The 17,528-nt window shown below is 45.5% G+C and overlaps 1 protein-coding gene across 1 annotated transcript; it reads left to right on the top strand.

Annotated features, from left to right (window-relative positions):
- The first annotated feature begins 995 nt into the window (after positions 1 to 995).
- Positions 996 to 9,244, top strand: LOC123425732 (eukaryotic translation initiation factor 4G). The gene is made up of 12 exons (XM_045109442.1): positions 996 to 1,131; positions 1,287 to 1,489; positions 1,602 to 1,777; positions 1,889 to 2,032; positions 2,214 to 2,278; positions 2,389 to 2,448; positions 2,709 to 4,178; positions 4,274 to 4,475; positions 4,560 to 7,365; positions 7,962 to 8,156; positions 8,235 to 8,583; positions 8,745 to 9,244. Exons 2-11 carry the CDS (start codon positions 1,335 to 1,337, stop codon positions 8,566 to 8,568), a joined length of 5,607 nt encoding a protein of 1,868 aa, XP_044965377.1. The 5' UTR covers positions 996 to 1,131; positions 1,287 to 1,334; the 3' UTR covers positions 8,569 to 8,583; positions 8,745 to 9,244.
- The last annotated feature ends 8,284 nt before the right edge of the window (positions 9,245 to 17,528 follow it).

Raw genomic sequence — 17,528 nt, 5'->3', positions numbered from 1 at the left:
TGCGGGTCGCACAACGAGAAGGAGCGCATCGCCTGCTCGGAAGGCTCGGAGGTCAGAAGCAGCTCCAGCCCACGGCCGACGTTGAACAGGAGGCCGCGGTTGGGACGCAGGGGCTGGGCGACCGGGACGCAGGGGCTGGGCGACCGGGACGGGGGACGCGACGGGAACGGGATCCTCGCTGCGGAGCATCCTCCTGCGCCCGCACACCGCCCTCGTCCACCCCGCCTCCTTATCCTCCTACGCCCACGTGCCATCCCTCCTCGACCCTGCCTCCTCGTTCCCGCACACCGCCCCTCGGCCTGGCATCGCCGGCGACAAGACCCCGCCCCGAGCTCCATCGCCTCCTCTCCCGCCAGCCCTGCGGTTGAGGACGGGAATGGATAAGCCTGGGGGGCGCTACGTAAAAACGAAACGTTTTTTAACTTAATCAGAGACTGCGGGTTGAATGCTCGAAAACGGAGGGACTTTTTCGCAAAAAAACCACGACGTACGACAGAAACAATATTCGCTTTATTATTAGAGAGAGATGTAGGGATTTAGAGGTTTGACGGGTATATACACTAGTACCAAACAAGGCCTTAGGGCTGAAAAAAATCTATAAAACGAGATAAATAGCTTTTAAAAAAAATGTATCCTCCAGGTGGCATGAGTAGGAGAAAAGAGGGTCGAGAGCGCACACGCGTGCCTAGCCTACTACTCCAGCGAGTACACGGGCGGCTAGCAGAGTCCTAGCGGCCAAGGCGGGCGAGCAAAGCGGCGGCCCGGACGAACGCCAGCCATCCAATCGCATCTGATCTGGCTTCTTGACCTGACCGCTCAAGGGCCTCTCTCTCTCCCTCTCCTAGTCGGAACTAAATCGAATCAGATTAAATTAAATTAAATCGAAATCAGTTGGGGATTAGCAGTCGAGATTTCCGGTTGCTTATTTCGTCGGTAATTCCAACTCGTATCGCCCCCGATTTGCTGCCCTGCCCTACTACTAGTGCCCGACGTGTCGCCTCTCCCCTTCGCTTCGCTCCCACTTCTCCCCACCCCTCCAACCCAAACCCATCTCAGCTCGTCCGTCCCCCTCGTCTTCGCCACTGGACACGACCGCAAACCCTAGGCGCCGCCGCCCTCCGAGGCCCCAAGGTACGCCCGCCGCCGCCGACCGCTTAGACAGGCCTGCCGCGCCGCGCCGCGCCGCCCCGTGCGGCTAGGGTTGTTCTTTTTCGTTTCGTTTCGTTTCGTGCGCGGGCGGATTTCCCGGCGATTTATTTCTGGGTGGTTCCTTGTGATTGGATCAGGGGAATTAAACTAGGAGGAGGAGGAGATCGGAAGGGAAGAGGGGATTTATGTCCCAGCGAGGGGACAGGGGCGAGGGGCACGCGAGGAGACCCGGCGCCCGCTCTAACAGCTTCGGCGGCCACCGCGGAGGCGGAGTCGGCGGCGCGGGCAAGGGCGGCGGGGGCCCCTCCGGCGGCCAGCCTCCCCTCTCATCCAATCGCAGGTATCTGCCGTCCTACCCCCTTTTCTCCTGATGATTCCGTGATGCTATGTGATTTGATCCTATGATGGTGGACAAGCTAGGGTTTTAATGTCACCTCGGATCTCGATTGCAGCTTCAGGAAGCCTGGCAATGGCCATGGCGTTCACCAGAGGGTGGTGAACCAGCCAGACACCACTGGCTTCCAGCCCGCCCCGGCACCCGGGCCCCTGCAGACGCCACCGCGCCCTCCCGTGCCTCAGAACTCGCCTGCCCATGTCCCCGTCTCTGTGCCACGGCCCCAGCACCATGGTGATTCCACGGCCCATTCTGCTGCGTCGTTGCATTGCAATTGGAATGAAGCAAAACTGCTAATTGACCTGCTTTTGTTATGTTATTTGCATGCATGTTCTCAATGGACAGATTCACCTGGGTTGCAAGCACCCTCCATGTCATCTGCCAATGAAAATCCAACATATATACCCCTGCCGAAGAACATTCCTCGGGCTGGCCCCAAGGCGCCACCAAAGAGCTCCAATGCACCGGCTCCTCAGGGTGCGCCAAAAGGTTTGGTTCACTTCTCCTTTTGCACTTCAGAAATCGTACTCGATGACTAATATCTGCTGTGACCATCTGTGGTGGTCGGGCACACCTTCTCTATATGTCATTGTTCAGATAGTAGACATGCATGTTGAACTGCCTGATAACATTCTGCTGCTTTGTTTGTGTTCTTTTTTATTTATTTCAGGGGAATCATCAAAGGGATTTAACTTGCAGTTTGGTAGTATAAACATGAACATGAATGGTCTCCCGGTATGTTGTGTTCCCTATCTTTTGCAGCTTGCATCTTGTGGTTCAAATTTCTTCAGTTTCTGGTTCTGTTCTAACTTATCGTTCTAATTTACAAACAAACTTTTGTGTAGCAATTTCCTGCTAGGACAAGCTCAGCTCCTCCCAATTTGGACGAGCAAAAACGTAACCAGGTATCTTCTACTTACTCCCTGCGTAATTATTTCTTATTTTATGTTAGCTATGCATAGCTGTTCTTTAGAGGCAGTCAATCTTTGCTGGATGTACCGTATTGTATAAAACTATGTATGTTAGTGTGAATTATCTAGCTTCTGGAGCTTTTAAACAAGTGATTTTCTTGTTTATGTTTATTTAATATATTGTAACAGTAGTCTTATTAGGTTTCAACGTTTGAAAAGAATCTATTATCACGTTATCTTTCCATGCTCTTCAGGTACTTTCAGACGGACCTAAGGTTGCACCATCTATACCTGTACCAGCAGCTCTAAAACAGCCACATCCCACTCCACAGCAGCAGCAGCAGCAGCATCCCCCACCACAGCAGCTGCAGCAGCAGCAGCATCCCTCGCCCCAGCAACATCATCCCTCGCCCCAGCAGCAGCATCATCCCCTGCCGCAGCAGCAGCATCATCCCCTGCCGCAGCAGCAGCAGCAACAGCCCCCACCACAGCAGCAGCCAGTGCCACAGCAACAGCAAACGAGGAAGGATGCTCTTGGTCCTAGTCAACCTAACACCCTGAACACTCATGTTCCATCCCAAGTGAAGAGAGACGCGCATGTTTCTCCTTCCATTCAAAATTTTGCGCCACAGAGACCCTCTGTTCAACCTTTACCGGGGATGGGCATGCCGATGCATTTTCACCATCAACAACAATCTGTCCCATTACAGTTTGGTGGTCACAATCAGGGAGTTGTCCCGAGCTCAATGCAGATGCCCATCGGATTGCCTGGTGGCAATGCATCCCAGGTTCAGCAGCATGTGTACCAAACTATGCAGCAACAAATGCATCAGCAAATGATGCATCAGCAAATGTATCCGTCTGTTGCTCATCCGATCCCTCCTCAACTGGGCAATGTTAGTTTGAACATGGCTTCACAGTATCCTCAGCAACAGCAGAATAAGCTTGTTGTTCCCCGTAAGAGCAGTAATATCAAAATTACTGATCCAAATACTAACAAAGAAGTGGTGCTTGGGCGGCCTTCACCTAATGTAGTTGCACAACCGCAGCAAGTCAGTGGTGTTGCAACTCAGCCTATGGTTTACTATCCTAATCCACAACAGACCTCATATAACCAGTCAGGTCCGTATTACTCCAGTACTGCTGGTATTGTTCCCACTGGATCACAGGGCAGATTTGGTTATGCTGCCACTCAAGCTGGTCAATCAATTCCTTTCATGAACCCATCTGTGTCAAATACTGTTCCCACCAGCCACAAGGACAACATAGCTGGGCCTGCACCATCTGGTCAGTCCCAACTCATAGGCAAGCCACAAGGTGGGTTGCACATGGAGAAACCTGTTCCCTCGGTCAAGATAAGTATGCCTGCAGGTAAATCGGATGCTTCTAAGTTCAGGGTCGCTGACCATGCGGTACAACATCGACAAAAGGATAGTGAAGTTATTTCTGGTGCTATGGTTTTGAATAAACCAGTTAGTGAGAAGGAGAGTAAGGCACCATCTGTCCCAGAGAAGCATTCTGAGGAAAGTAAAGCACCATCTGCCGTGGAGAAGCATCCCGCCACGGTGACTCAACCCTTACAGAATCAAGCTGCAAAGCCAGAAACTGATGCAGCGGCATATTCTGATGAAAAGAAAGAAACCCTTCCAAGAACTGATTCACTTAAGGATAACAAGAAAAATGCCACTAGAAATGACACAAAGAATTTGCCGCAACAACCGCAGGTACACTATTTTTTTGTTTCTTATTTCTAGAACTGTTTTTTCATTTTAGCACATGTTTTCTTTGCTTAACATACTCACATATTGCATCCATTCAGTCGGCTTCCCCTGCCGAAGAGTTGAAGGGGCTAACTTCTGTGAAGGTTGGAGTTGATGTGGTTGGTCACATCGAAACAAAGAACTTTGATAGTGAAGAGGTGGATTTAACAAGCAAGATTTCAGGCTTAACATCAGCAACATCTGAAAGTAGTATTTCTCCAAATCATGGTAACAGTGAAGCTGACAGCACATCACTAAATGGTATGCACTCTATTTTTTTAAAGTTAATGAAAGAATCAATGTATCGTGTGTCTCTTCAAGTTCCTAACATGTTTGCATTGCCAGCTGCTGATGTTCCTTCCACGGTAATCAGCTCTGCAAAGCTGTCCTCTGCGAGCACTGGGGAGCCCCAAGCAGTAGAAAGCTTAGATGTTGCTGCTGTTAAATCTAAGGACATTGAAATAACTCACCAAATTTCACCTGAATCTAGTGATGGCAAAATTATGCCAGATTCTACTGAAAATAAATCACGTGACTGCACGGTGGACTTGGCTGAGCAGGCACCATTACCAACTTCAGAGCCTGATAATTCAGATGCAACATCTGTTGTAACTGACCTGCAAGAGCTACCGAAAGCGTGCACAACATCTGTACCGGAGGAGCACGGTTTGACGAGTACATCACATAAGGATACTGAAACTTTATCAGCTTCTGTGGATGCCAACGATGTGTCTGAGGCCAATTCTGGAACCTCATCAGAGTCTACCAGCCAAAGTGCCAACGATAAAGATATCAGAAGTAGCATTCAGGAAACCGGATTAGCTGTTTCCAGTATCACTCCTGGTATGTTGCCTGTGAATCATTCAGTTGCATCTGAGGGGCAAGTCAAACATGCAGATGGAGCGAAGGATGAGTCAAGTACCGAGCAATCAAGTGCTGCACCAACAGGTTCTGTTCGACCCTTATCAAGGGAAAAACCTACTGCAGAGCTTACCCGAACAAAGTCTACAGCTGGGAGAAAGAAGAAGCGGAAGGAAATGCTTTCGAAAGCTGATGCTGCTGGTACTTCAGATCTTTACAATGCATACAAGGGACCACAAGAACAGTCTGAGAGTCTTGCCACATCAGAGGGTGCTGATAGTTCAACAGTTGACGCGACACATGTGCTGCCTGAGGAATCAGAAAGGGAGGTGATGTGCGAGGATGATGGAAAGAAAAAAATTGAGCTTGATGATTGGGAAGATGCAGCAGACATGTCTACTCCAAAGCTGCAAAGTTCGGGCTCTGGGAACCAGGCTAGTGCAGTGCAACAGCCAGATTCTGATATGGCTGAAGCTAATGGTCGAAAGAAATATTCTCGTGATTTTCTGCTAACTTTTGCACATCAGTATTCTAGTCTTCCTGTTGGCATCCGGATGGATACTGTCACTAGTACTCTATTCAAAGATTTGGCAGGAAAATCCTATGTTATTGATCGGGAACCTCACACAAGTTCTGCAAGGGGGTCTGATAGACCAACATCTCGCGGTGATCGCCGCGGTCCTGCTATGGATGATGATAAGTGGTCAAAATCAGGTGTTCCTTTCAGTCCTGTCCGTGATCCCCACATGGACATGACAAACGGCCCAGCAACGAATTACCGCGGCGGCCAAGGAGGTACTCATGGTGTTTTGAGGAATCCACGTGGTGTACTTGTGGGACCGCAATCCAATGCTCCTCAAGTACCCCGCAGTGGCTCTGATGCTGATAGATGGCAGCAAAAGGGTCTGATCCCTTCTCCTGTTACACCCATGCAAATAATGCACAAAGCTGAGAAAAAGTATGTTGTCGGCAAAGTTTCTGATGAGGAGCAGGCAAAGCAGCGGCAGCTGAAAGCCATTCTGAATAAACTGACCCCACAAAACTTTGACAAGCTTTTTGAACAAGTGAAAGAGGTGAACATTGACAATGTTTCAACTCTTACTGGGGTGATTTCACAGATATTTGACAAAGCTTTGATGGAACCAACTTTCTGTGAAATGTATGCTAACTTCTGTTCCCATTTGGCTGGTGCACTGCCAGACTTTAGTGAGGACAATGAAAAGATTACATTCAAGAGACTGCTATTGAACAAGTGCCAAGAGGAGTTTGAGAGAGGCGAAAGAGAAGAAGCTGAAGCAGATAAAACGGAGGAGGAAGGTGAGATTAAACAAACGAAAGAGGAAAGGGAAGAAAAGAGAGTTAAAGCTCGAAGGCGCATGCTGGGTAATATTAGGTTGATTGGAGAATTGTACAAAAAGAGGATGTTGACAGAGCGCATCATGCATGAATGCATCAAAAAATTGTTGGGAAATTATCAGAATCCAGATGAAGAGAACATTGAAGCACTATGCAAATTGATGAGTACAATTGGAGAGATGATAGATCATCCAAAGGCTAAGGAACATATGGATGCATATTTTGATAGAATGCGCAACCTGTCAACCAGTCAGCTGATATCTTCCCGTGTTAGATTCCTGCTCAGAGATTCAATTGATCTCAGGAAGAACAAATGGCAGCAAAGGCGTAAAGTGGATGGCCCCAAGAAGATCGATGAGGTTCACAGGGATGCAGCTCAGGAAAGACATGCTCAATCAAGTAGGTCTCGTGGTCCGGTCGTTAGTTCTCTTCCAAGAAGAGGTGCACCCTCTATGGATTACGGCTCCCGTGGCTCAGCAGGACCATTGGTATCTCCAGGTCCTCAACAACGAGGGCGTGGATTTGGTAATCAAGATATTCGGTATGAGCAGGAAAGGCATCAGTTCGATAGAACTGTTCCCCTTCCCCAGCGTTCTGTAAAGGACGAAGCTATCACTCTTGGACCACAAGGTGGCCTAGCTAGGGGTATGTCTTTAAGAGGGCAGCCACCGGTATCAAATGCTGAACTTCCTAGTGTTGTTGACCAGCGCAGGATTGTATCTGGTCCTAATGGGTACAATTCTGTGGCTTCAACAACAAGAGAAGACACTAGCTCAAGAATTCTAGATCGATTTTCTGGGAGAATAGCACCTGCTTCACAATCTGCTAGCTCTTTACACAGACCTGCCAGCCAGGAGGGTCGTTCAGGAAATAAATCATACTCCGAGGAGGAATTGAGAGAGAAATCTATTGCAACCATCCGGGAATATTATAGGTAATACTTTCTAACTCAGTGTTCATACAAGATATTTCTTCAGCACACACCTGACTTGAGCTTAGATATTATAGGTATAATACTTTCAAGGTGATGCCTGTCTTACTATTTAAGGCCTATATTATATTTCTTTGGAACACATAGATGATAATAATGTGCTACTATTGGCAGCTGGTAATTTGTTGTAGTACTGCTGCTGTGGGACTAGGATGTCATGATTTTGTGTTGCTAGACTGTTAATACTTCCTACCAGTTCTTTCTCGCGTCTCTGCAAATTTCAAAGTTTATTGTTGTGAATTTCTGTGTACGAGGTTGTGGTGGCAACTTGTTGCCAAGGGCTCAAATTCAAACACCTTAGAATCAGAAAGGATACAACTTCTCCACATAAAATATATAGACCCTACCACAAAATGGGAGGGTATGTAATGACTTGCTAATAATTTTACTTTGACTTGTTAGTCTTTATTTTATATTTGAACGAATACCGTGGAATATTTTTTTTTGTTGAGTAGTGGTTCTCTCTGTTTTCTTCTGAAAATGTATGAACGGGCCAAGTTTCCGTTATGTCGTGTGCTAACATGTGATTGTTTTGGCAGTGCAAAAGATGAAAAGGAAGTTGCATTGTGTATTGAAGAGTTGAATGCACCGAGCTTCTATCCTTCTCTTGTATCACTTTGGGTAAATGATTCCTTTGAGAGGAAAGATTTGGAAAGAGAGTTGTTGGCAAAGCTCTTTGTTGGGATTTACAACGGTGGATATAATTTATTGAGCAAGCCTCAGCTCATTGAGGGGTGAGTCCCTTTGTCCTTGCATTGGCCATTGATGCTCACTGGCATGTGCTGGCTGATTTTGACCATATTTATTTGTAGGCTTTCATCTGTTCTTGCTTCATTGGAAGATGCTCTAAGTGATTCTCCAAGAGCGGCAGAGTATCTTGGACGACTTCTTGCAAGGTTTGTGGTGGAGAAGATACTGGTTTTGCAAGACGTAGGTAGATTGATTGAAGAAGGCGGAGAGGAGCCTGGACACCTTGTGCAGGAAGGCATCGCAGCTGATGTCCTCGGGGCAGTCTTGGAGTCGATCAAAACAGAAAAAGGGGATTCCTTCTTGAAGGAGGCCAAGACAAGCTCCAATCTCAAATTGGAGGATTTCAGACCACAGCATCTGAAGAGGTCAAAGTTGGATGCCTTCATGTTGACATAAGAGTGTGTTTGCTAGGTAAGCCGTTCTAGTACAGGCAGGCGTCTTAGAATTGCATACCAGTTATAGCTCTGTTCTGTTTGTGATAGAATAATAATCGGCTAGAGTACATACATGAATGTGAATGAATATCGTGGTGTCAAATTACAAAGATCTAACTTGATGTCTTGATCCTTCAGCTTATTACCAATTCATGGGTGTTGTCGCCAAGGATTCGGTCCCATGTCTTTTGCACCCAGCCACCCCACCTTTTTGATCGAAACAACTGCAAATATACCCATCAGATGCTTGCTTGCTAGGCGACCATTGTATTCGAGGAGCCCCTTCCTACTGTGAAGTCAAGAAGAAGATGATGTATTCTGTTCTACTGTTGAGACTTGTTAGTGGTGGTAAAATTTATTGTTGCGGATGGACACTGGTTGTCGCAGGCAGCTGGGTGCTATTTCGAGTTGGCTCCCGTGAGTGTTTGTCTGGGAATATTTTTGTGATCATGGAGGGGTAGAGGTCAGTTAACCAATATTTGTTGGGACTAAGAGGAACACTAGGGTTAGATTTGATGCCTCCCGTGTGGCTTGGCTCATATCCCTTTGTGATCAGACTTTAATACTCGGTTAACTTGGCGGCATTTTCCTCATGTCCTATTATCATCTTGTTTATATATTCTTGCAAGTCGCTGCTATTCTTTGTGCTTTAGATATCGTTTTACTTGTTCTTGGCTCTCGTCCGGTTTGGCTGTATATGTTGTTTCTGCTCGTACGGGTGTTGCATCCTATGCAATTTTTTTTTCACGGATACATAAAAAATTGAAAAATCGAGATCATAGATAGAAAGTGCCTAGAAAGGCAAAACAGTTCTACAACTTAGCCACGGCCATCATAACCATTGTTCAACATGCTGATTACTCATTATACCACTTATCTACTCTAATTGGGAGTGATCTGCCCTTCAGTCTTTTCCTTCCTTCTAAATGAAAAAAATATCTTTTCCTTCTAAATCAAAAAAGTTTCTTATTCAGAAGCTGGAAGGAACCGCTCCATTCAACACCATAACGTTCTGTTTTCTAAGCTTTCGCTGTGGATTAATTGAAGTTCACCATTCCATCAGATTCGCATCTGTGCTTGGTAACAAGTTAGTTTGTCCCAGTGATTGAGGATGGAGAGCCACAATTGTTTAACAAAGACACAACCGAAGGGTATGTGATTGATTGTCTTCGGCACTTGATCAAAGAAAGGGCAAGCCGAAGGATGTGATAGGTGTTGCTGCAGAAGCGTGTTTGTCATCCAACATCTTTCCCTAGCCGCGAGCCAGGCGAAGAACTTGCAAGCCGCCGATGCTCTCGATCGTCAGATTTGCACGCTCCGTTGGCCTTCACTCTCCTAGTGAAGAACGCTTGGTAGGCCGATCTCGTTGAGAAGCACCCGTTTGTCTCCCAAGTTTAAATTAATGTGTTCTCAATCCCATCCATGGGTTAAATATGCTGAGTTCTATCTACAAGTTGCAGGAACTAACTCACTCCTTGCGGGCTCATGTTAGACAACATTTCTTGTCACCAACCGTGAGCTATGACTTGTCTCATTGTCCTCTTTCACGCTCTCCTTTTAGCGGCGACGAAAAGCTTTGGCAGTAGGTTTTGAATTCGTCTATCCCATAGCCACTAATCTGTCCAGAACAATGGCACCTCTCCATTTCCTAGCACACTAGGTCACCGCCTTGTAGATGCTCAAGGAATCCATCGAAACTTGCAAGTTGAACTCATTCCATGGCCGCACTCTGTTCTCATCAGCCAAAGCCATCTTGCTATGATTGCTGCGTTGAGAAGATGCAGGTTTGTCATGCAGTGGCCACCATGCACATCTCGGTGTCCTTTCCATATGAAGCCACAACTATTTGTTGCTTTGATGGCTTTTACTCGCAGGTTGAGGGCCACCATCACATGAAAAATGCATAGACGACAATGTGGTCTTCACTAGCTCCAAACGCCCAGCTGTGTGGAGCAGTCTTGCCTGCCATGCATGCAGCCAATAGGCCATTTTATAGACCACATACTGCAACTGCGTTGCCGATATTTTGCGCAAGCCCAAATGTAGCCCGAGGTAGCGGCATTGCCATCCAGGCACCTGGCATGCAGTTCATCAGCTATTCGCTCCACGTGCTCCATCGAACAACGAATCGGGTTCGTGGAACACTTGGCCATGTTGCATCCTATGCAATTAAAAATAAAATACTCCTACATATCACTGAAAGAAAGAACTAGATCGGCTCCTACCTCGTGCACGCTGTGGCATGGGTTCGCTTAAATCTCTTAACATAAAGAAAATCATCCAACAACACAGTATGGGGTTGTTATCGTACACCATCGTACCATCAAGAAAAACCTCACCAAGTTTTCTGACACAGTTGTTCGGTTGGAGGTAAGGTGGTCATTGCGTGCGGCAACGAAGGGGATCTTAAGTTTTTCTTTTTCTTGTTCAACTTGATTGAATCAGTTTTTAGAACACTTGATTGAATCATTCATCCACTCAATGCTGCTCTATACTTTGTGCAGCCCGTACGCGCTCTCGTGATGTACCACATGATAGAGGGACGATCATTTAGGCGCATACACTCTTGGATGAAGCTAAAAGAGTAGTATGTGTGAGACGACATGATCCGTTCATGAAAAAATTGTAGATTATCCGATTGATCTCGTTGAACTATTGTTGTACTAGACTTATTTGTGTGTTATGTACAGATGATTTGTACTATTTTATATCCAAACCTTGATGAGTTTCGTCGAGTTTGCATGAATTTTTCCCGGTCTATTGAAATGCGGTTTCAAATGTATGCGGGCATCGTTGGATGGCTGACTCTCGCAACCGTGTCCGCAGACTGGTCTCCCCTATCCGCGCATGGATGCGGGAGAAAATTTGCGGGTCAACGTAGGGGATACCCTAACCATGACAACACTCTTCACATAGGCATCAAGAAGCCGATGGTCCCGTGTGCTTGCCATCTCTTTTGCATGGTGAGCTTTGTGTGCCTGCTTGTGTCCAACTTATGTGTTTGTTTGTGTTTAACGATGATTAGTGTGACGGCATTGGGGCGCCGACGGGGGAGAGAATTTGGTTTTCCTCGAGCAAGGTTGGACGTCCGACATCAGCACATCAGTGCATGGGCACCCTTGACCAACGAGCAACATCGACAAGAGCCTTGTTGCTAGTAGCAAGCCTGTTAACCAACTCCCAAAGCCTCATTGTCGAAAGTGTTGGCCCGGACATGGGATGGTGGAAGATCAGGTTCCTCGTGTGTCATATGCCCCTAGACTCAATTTGTGCTATCTTTTGTCTATACGCCTTTTCTTCAATGTTTTGTGGACACTGATGACCCACAAGTATAGGGGATCAATCGTAGTCCTTTCGATAAGTAAGAGTGTCGAACCCAATGAGGAGCACAAGGATCTGACAAGTAGTTTTCAACAAGGTAAAATATGCACGCACTGAAATTGTCGGTAACAAGTGATTGTGTGGTGAGATGATTCGTAGCAAGCAATAAGTAACAAAAGTAGCAACAGTGCAACAAAGTGGTCCAATCCCTTTTGTAGCAAGGGACAAGCCTGGACAAAGTCTTATAGGAGGAAAAACGCTCGCGAGGACACACGGGAATTTCTGTCATGCTAGTTTTCATCATGTTCATATGATTCACGTTCGTTACTTTGATAGTTTGATATGTGGGTGGACCGACGCTTGGGTACTGCCCTTACTTGGAAAAGCATCCCACTTATGATTAACCCCTCTCGCAAGCATCCGCAACTACGAAAGAAGAATTAAGACGAAGTCTAACCATAGCATTAAACTAGTGGATCCAAATCAGCCCCTTACGAAGCAACACATAAACTAGGGTTTAAGCTTCTGTCACTCTAGCAACCCATCATCTACTTACTACTTCCCAATGCCTTCCTCTAGGCCCAAATAATGGTGAAGTGTTATGTAGTCGACGTTGACATAACACCACTAGAGGAAAAACAACATACAACATATCAAATTACCGAACGAATACCAAATTCACATGACTACTATTAGCATGACTTATCCCATGTCCCCAGGAACAAAAGTAACTACTCACAAAGCATAATCATATTCATGACCAGAGAGGTAATGAGTAGCATCAAGGATCTGAACACAAACTCTTCCACCAAGTAATCCAACTAGCATCAACTACAAAGAGTAATTAACACTACTAGCAACCTTACAAGTACCAATCGGAGTCGCGAGACGGAGATTGGTTACAAGTGATAAACTAGGGTTTGGAGACGAGATGGTGCTAATGAAGATGTTGATGGTGACGAGTCCCCTCCGATGAGAGGAGTGTTGGTGATGACGATGGCAACGATTTCCCCCTCCGGGAGGGTAGTTTCCCCGGCAGGATCGTCCCGCCGAAGCTCTAGATTGGTTCTGCTCAAGTTCCTTCTCGTGGCGGCGGCGAATCCATGAAAAAGCTCCTCCTTGATTTTTTTCTGGACGAAACCCTTCATATAGCAGAAGAGGGGGGCCAGTGGGCCAGCAGGCTGCCCACAAGCCCTCATGGCACGACCAAGGGGGGGGGGGTGGCCGCGCCAAGCAGGCTTGTGGCCACCTGCTGGTGCCCCTCTGGCACTTCTTCGACCCTGTATTTTTTATAAATCCGAAAAAAAATCCTCGTTGATTTTTATGGCGTTTGGAGTTGCGCAGAAAGGTATCTCAACTTTGCTCCTTTTTGAGGCCAGAATTCCAGCTGCCGGCATTCTCCCTCTTCATGTAAACCTTGCAAAATAAGAGAGAAAAGGCATAAGAATTGTACCGTGAAGTGAAATAACGGCCCAATAAGCGATAAATATCAATATGAAAACATGATGCAAAATGGACGTATCAACTCCCCCAAGCTTAGACCTCGCTTGTCCTCAAGCGAAAGCCTAGCTCAATAAATATGTCCACATGTTTAGGGAGAGAGGTGTCGATAAAACAAGATACAAACATGCATGCATCATGATCAGAATAACAATACCAACATATAATCTCTCATGCTAAAGTGATAATTCCTTCACAAAGTAAAGCATGGATCAAGAACCTTACCGAGAAGTAACAACCAATAGCCTTTAGTCATTGAGGCAATTGCAATTTATCACAACATCAAAAAGAGTCAAATAAGAGCTTGTAAAGCAAATGCACATACTCAATCATTCTTTCGTTCTCTACAATTGCTACAACTCACGTGGTACTCATGAGATCAAAGTTTCAGCTGGACACAGAGAAAGATAGGGGCTTATAGTTTTGCCTCCCAACTGCTTACCTCAAGGGTAATGTCAACAATAACAATTCATGAATACTTACCTCCAAGTTGACATATGAATATAGATCTTTCCCAAGCATATGACGTTAGCCAAGATAAAGGCGAAATAGGGAATTGGTGAAGATCACCATGACTCTTTCAAGGACAAAAAGTAAAGGTACAAGATAGGCCCTTCGCAGAGGGAAGAAGAGGTTGTCATGCACTTTTGAGGTTTGGATGCGTGTCCTCTTAGTGCGGAGGAACGTCACTTTATATTGCCTCCTGCGATAAAGAACTTTATTATGCAGTCTGTCGCTTTTATGTCTTCCTCATCACAGGTTCGTACAAAGCTTATTTTCCACACACTAATAGATCATACATATTAGAGAGCAATTTTTATTGCTTGCACCGATGACAACTTACTTGAGGGATCTTATTCAATCCATAGGTAGGTATGGTGGACTCACATGGCAAAACTGGATTGATGGTTTACGGATGCACAAGTAGTATCTCTACTTAGTGCAGGAGGTTTGGCTAATGTGAGGTGGAAGCAATCGTCACATGCTAAGGGATATCTAATCATATAACATTGTTCGGAGCCAAGCAAACACAATTCATTATGTTGTCTTCCTTGTCCAACATCTACTTCTAGGCATGCAATAGTTTAGTGAGTGTTCACAATCATAGATGGTGTCAGAGATGATATATTTATATGTGAACCTCTCCTTCTTTATCACTTCCTATTAATTGCAACCATGACCAAGGTCTACATTTGCCTACCCTCAACAAGTTTCAGTCCTCATTCTTTTTATATGTGAAGCCATCACTTCCCATAAGATCATTACATGATCTTTCATGCTTTTGTTCTATTCTCACTCCTTTGATCATGGCAAGAGGCAAAACCCTTCAACTAAGACACTCTTTATTATATGGCTCACGAGCTCGAATACATCGGGGGTGACACAAAGAAAAACTCAAGACTAAAACACTAAGACTTTTAATCTACTAGAGAAAGATAAAACTGAAAAGGAAAACTAAAACAAAGGTAAAGGCAAAAGATGTGATGGTGATACGATACCGGTGCAACTCCCCCAAGCTTGGCACAAGCCAAGGGGATTGCCCATACCAATGCTCAGTTGTCTTCCTTTGGTGGTGATGGTGGTGGAGTTGTTGCAATATGGGCTTGATCCTCCGTCTTCCAAGGCATAGGTGCTCCATCATGGAAAGATGAACGAGTCTCCGGAATCCTCAAATCTGCAGCCAACCGTATTGATTGAAATCTATACTCATACTCACAGTTTTGGTTCTGCAGGTCATAGATCTGGGCCTGGAGTTGATCAATCCTGTCATAGAGCCTAGAGAGGTGCTTCCCAATGTCATTGGCATCAATCCTGTGCTTGCTGGTGAACTCCGTGATCATCATGTGGTTGGCGTTGAGTCCACACTCCACCATCCCTTGGCACTTGAAGACTTGTTGCTCCATTGCCTCGAGCCTCGTCTCCATGCTTCCGGTCTTCTTGGGCCCCTCAACATCACAGATGTGCAACATCCCCTCACGCATCTCGATAGATTGAGGGTGCTGCAGCACTCCCGTGAGCTAGGGATTGATGACCTTCTCGAATATCTTGTCCTTTGGAGCTTTTGGGGAAGTCATAGCGATCTAAATCTGCAATAGAAATAGGCTCGAAACGAAAAACAGAGGAAATCTGCGTGATGCAGGGGTCAGACCAAACGAGAGTATATATAATGATTTTTCCAGACCAGAAGGAGTACTCTGCACGAAAATGGAGTCCGGGAGGTGCACGAGGTGGCCATAAGCCCTCACGGCACGGACAGGGGGTGGGCCCGCGCCGTGTAGGCTTGTCGCCTCCTCGCGCACTTTCCGGACTACTTCCAATTTTTGTATTTTTTCAAATATTCCAAAACGGAGAAAATTTCCTACTGGAAAATTTTCGGACTCTGTTTTCTTACCGAATCACATACCTATTCGTTTTCGGAGTCTAGAACAGGCTGATAAATATCACTTAGGTATTCTTCCAGAGTTATGGTATTGATAATATTGCTTTCAACATTTATGGGAGTACCTGAGATATAATGCTTGATTCTCTGCCCATTTACAACTCTCGGACAATTACCTTCCGTGTTGTTGATCTTGATAGCACCGGAGCGATATACTTCCTCAACAACATAGGGACCTTCCCATTTAGAGAGAAGCTTGCCTGCAAAGAATCTTAAATGAGAGTTATATAGCAAGACATAATCACCTACATTGAACTCAAGCTTTTGTATCCTCTTATCATGCCACCTCTTAACCTTTTCTTTGAACAACTTGGCATTCTCATATGCCTGAGTTCTCCATTCATCAAGCGAGCTAATATCTAATAACCTCTTCTCATCGGCAAGTTTGAAATCAAAGTTGAGCTCTTTGATTGCCCAATAAGCTTTATGCTCTAGGTCAAGAGGTAAATGACATGCTTTATCGTACACCATTTTGTACGTAGACATGCCCATGGGATTCTTATAGGCAGTTCTATAAGCCCACAGTGCATCATCGAGCTTCTTAGAACAATTCTTTCTAGACCCGTTGACCGTCTTTTGCATAATTAGTTTAATCTCTCTGTTGCTTAGCTCTACTTGACCACTAGACTGAGGGTGATAGGGAGACACAATTCTATGGTTGACATCGTACTTAGCAAGCATTTTACGGAAAGCACCATGAATGAAGTGTGAACCACCGTCGGTCATTAGATATCTAGGGACTTCAAATCTAGGGAAGATAACTTCTTTCAGCATCCTGATAGAGGTGTTGTGATCAGCACTACTAGTGGGGATAGCTTCTACCCACTTAGTGACGTAATCAACAACAACTAGGATATGAGTAAACCCGTTGGATTTTGGAAAAGGTACCATATAATCAAAGCCCCAAACATCAAATGGTTCAATGACAAGTGAATAGTTCATAGGCATTTCCTGATGTTTGCTAATATTACCTATTCTTTGACATTCGTCACAAGACAAGACAAACTTACGGGCATCCTAGAAGAGAGTGGGCCAATAGAAACCTGATTGCAATACCTTGTGTGCAGTTCTATCTCCCGCATGGTGTCCTCCGTAGGCCTCGGAGTGACACTTTTGTAGGATATGTTCCTGTTCATGTTTAGGTACAAAACGTCTAATAACACCATCTACTCCTTCCTTATAAAGGTGAGGATCATCCCAAAAGTAGTGTCTCAAGTCAACGAAGAATTTCTTCTTTTGCTGGTATGTGAAACTAGGTGGTATGTATTTGGCAACGATATAGTTTGCATAATCAACATACCACGGGGCACTACCTGAAGCATTGATGACATTCAATTGCTCATCGGGAAAGCTATCATCAATAGGTTGTGGGTCATCAAGAACGTTCTCCAACCTAGACAAGTTATCTGCTACTGGGTTATCAGCACCCTTCCTGTCAACAACGTGCAAATCAAATTCTTGTAGCAAGAGAACACATATGATAAATCTAGGTTTAGCGTCCTTCTTCTCCATGAGGTACTTAATAGCAGCATGTTCAGTATGAATAGTGACTTTGGAATCAACTATGTAAGACCTAAACTTTTCACAAGCAAACACGACTGCTAAAAATTCCTTCTCCGTAGTAGCATAGTTTCTCTAGGCATTGTCTAGAGTTTTACTAG

The sequence above is a fragment of the Hordeum vulgare genome, chromosome 2H (genome assembly GCF_904849725.1).
Source record: "Hordeum vulgare subsp. vulgare chromosome 2H, MorexV3_pseudomolecules_assembly, whole genome shotgun sequence".
Lineage (NCBI taxonomy): Eukaryota > Viridiplantae > Streptophyta > Magnoliopsida > Poales > Poaceae > Hordeum > Hordeum vulgare.
Note: the sequence above shows the minus strand (reverse complement) of the source record. Positions and strands in the feature narration are given on the sequence as shown.

Bases quoted from the DNA above. Each gene is read 5' to 3' on its own strand.
- LOC123425732 (XM_045109442.1), top strand. From the start codon at position 1,335: ATGTCCCAGCGAGGGGACAGGGGCGAGGGGCACGCGAGGAGACCCGGC. The intron at 2,033-2,213 runs GTTTGGTTCACT...TATTTATTTCAG, and splicing joins TCCTCAGGGTGCGCCAAAAG to GGGAATCATCAAAGGGATTT. The intron at 4,179-4,273 runs GTACACTATTTT...GCATCCATTCAG, and splicing joins ATTTGCCGCAACAACCGCAG to TCGGCTTCCCCTGCCGAAGA.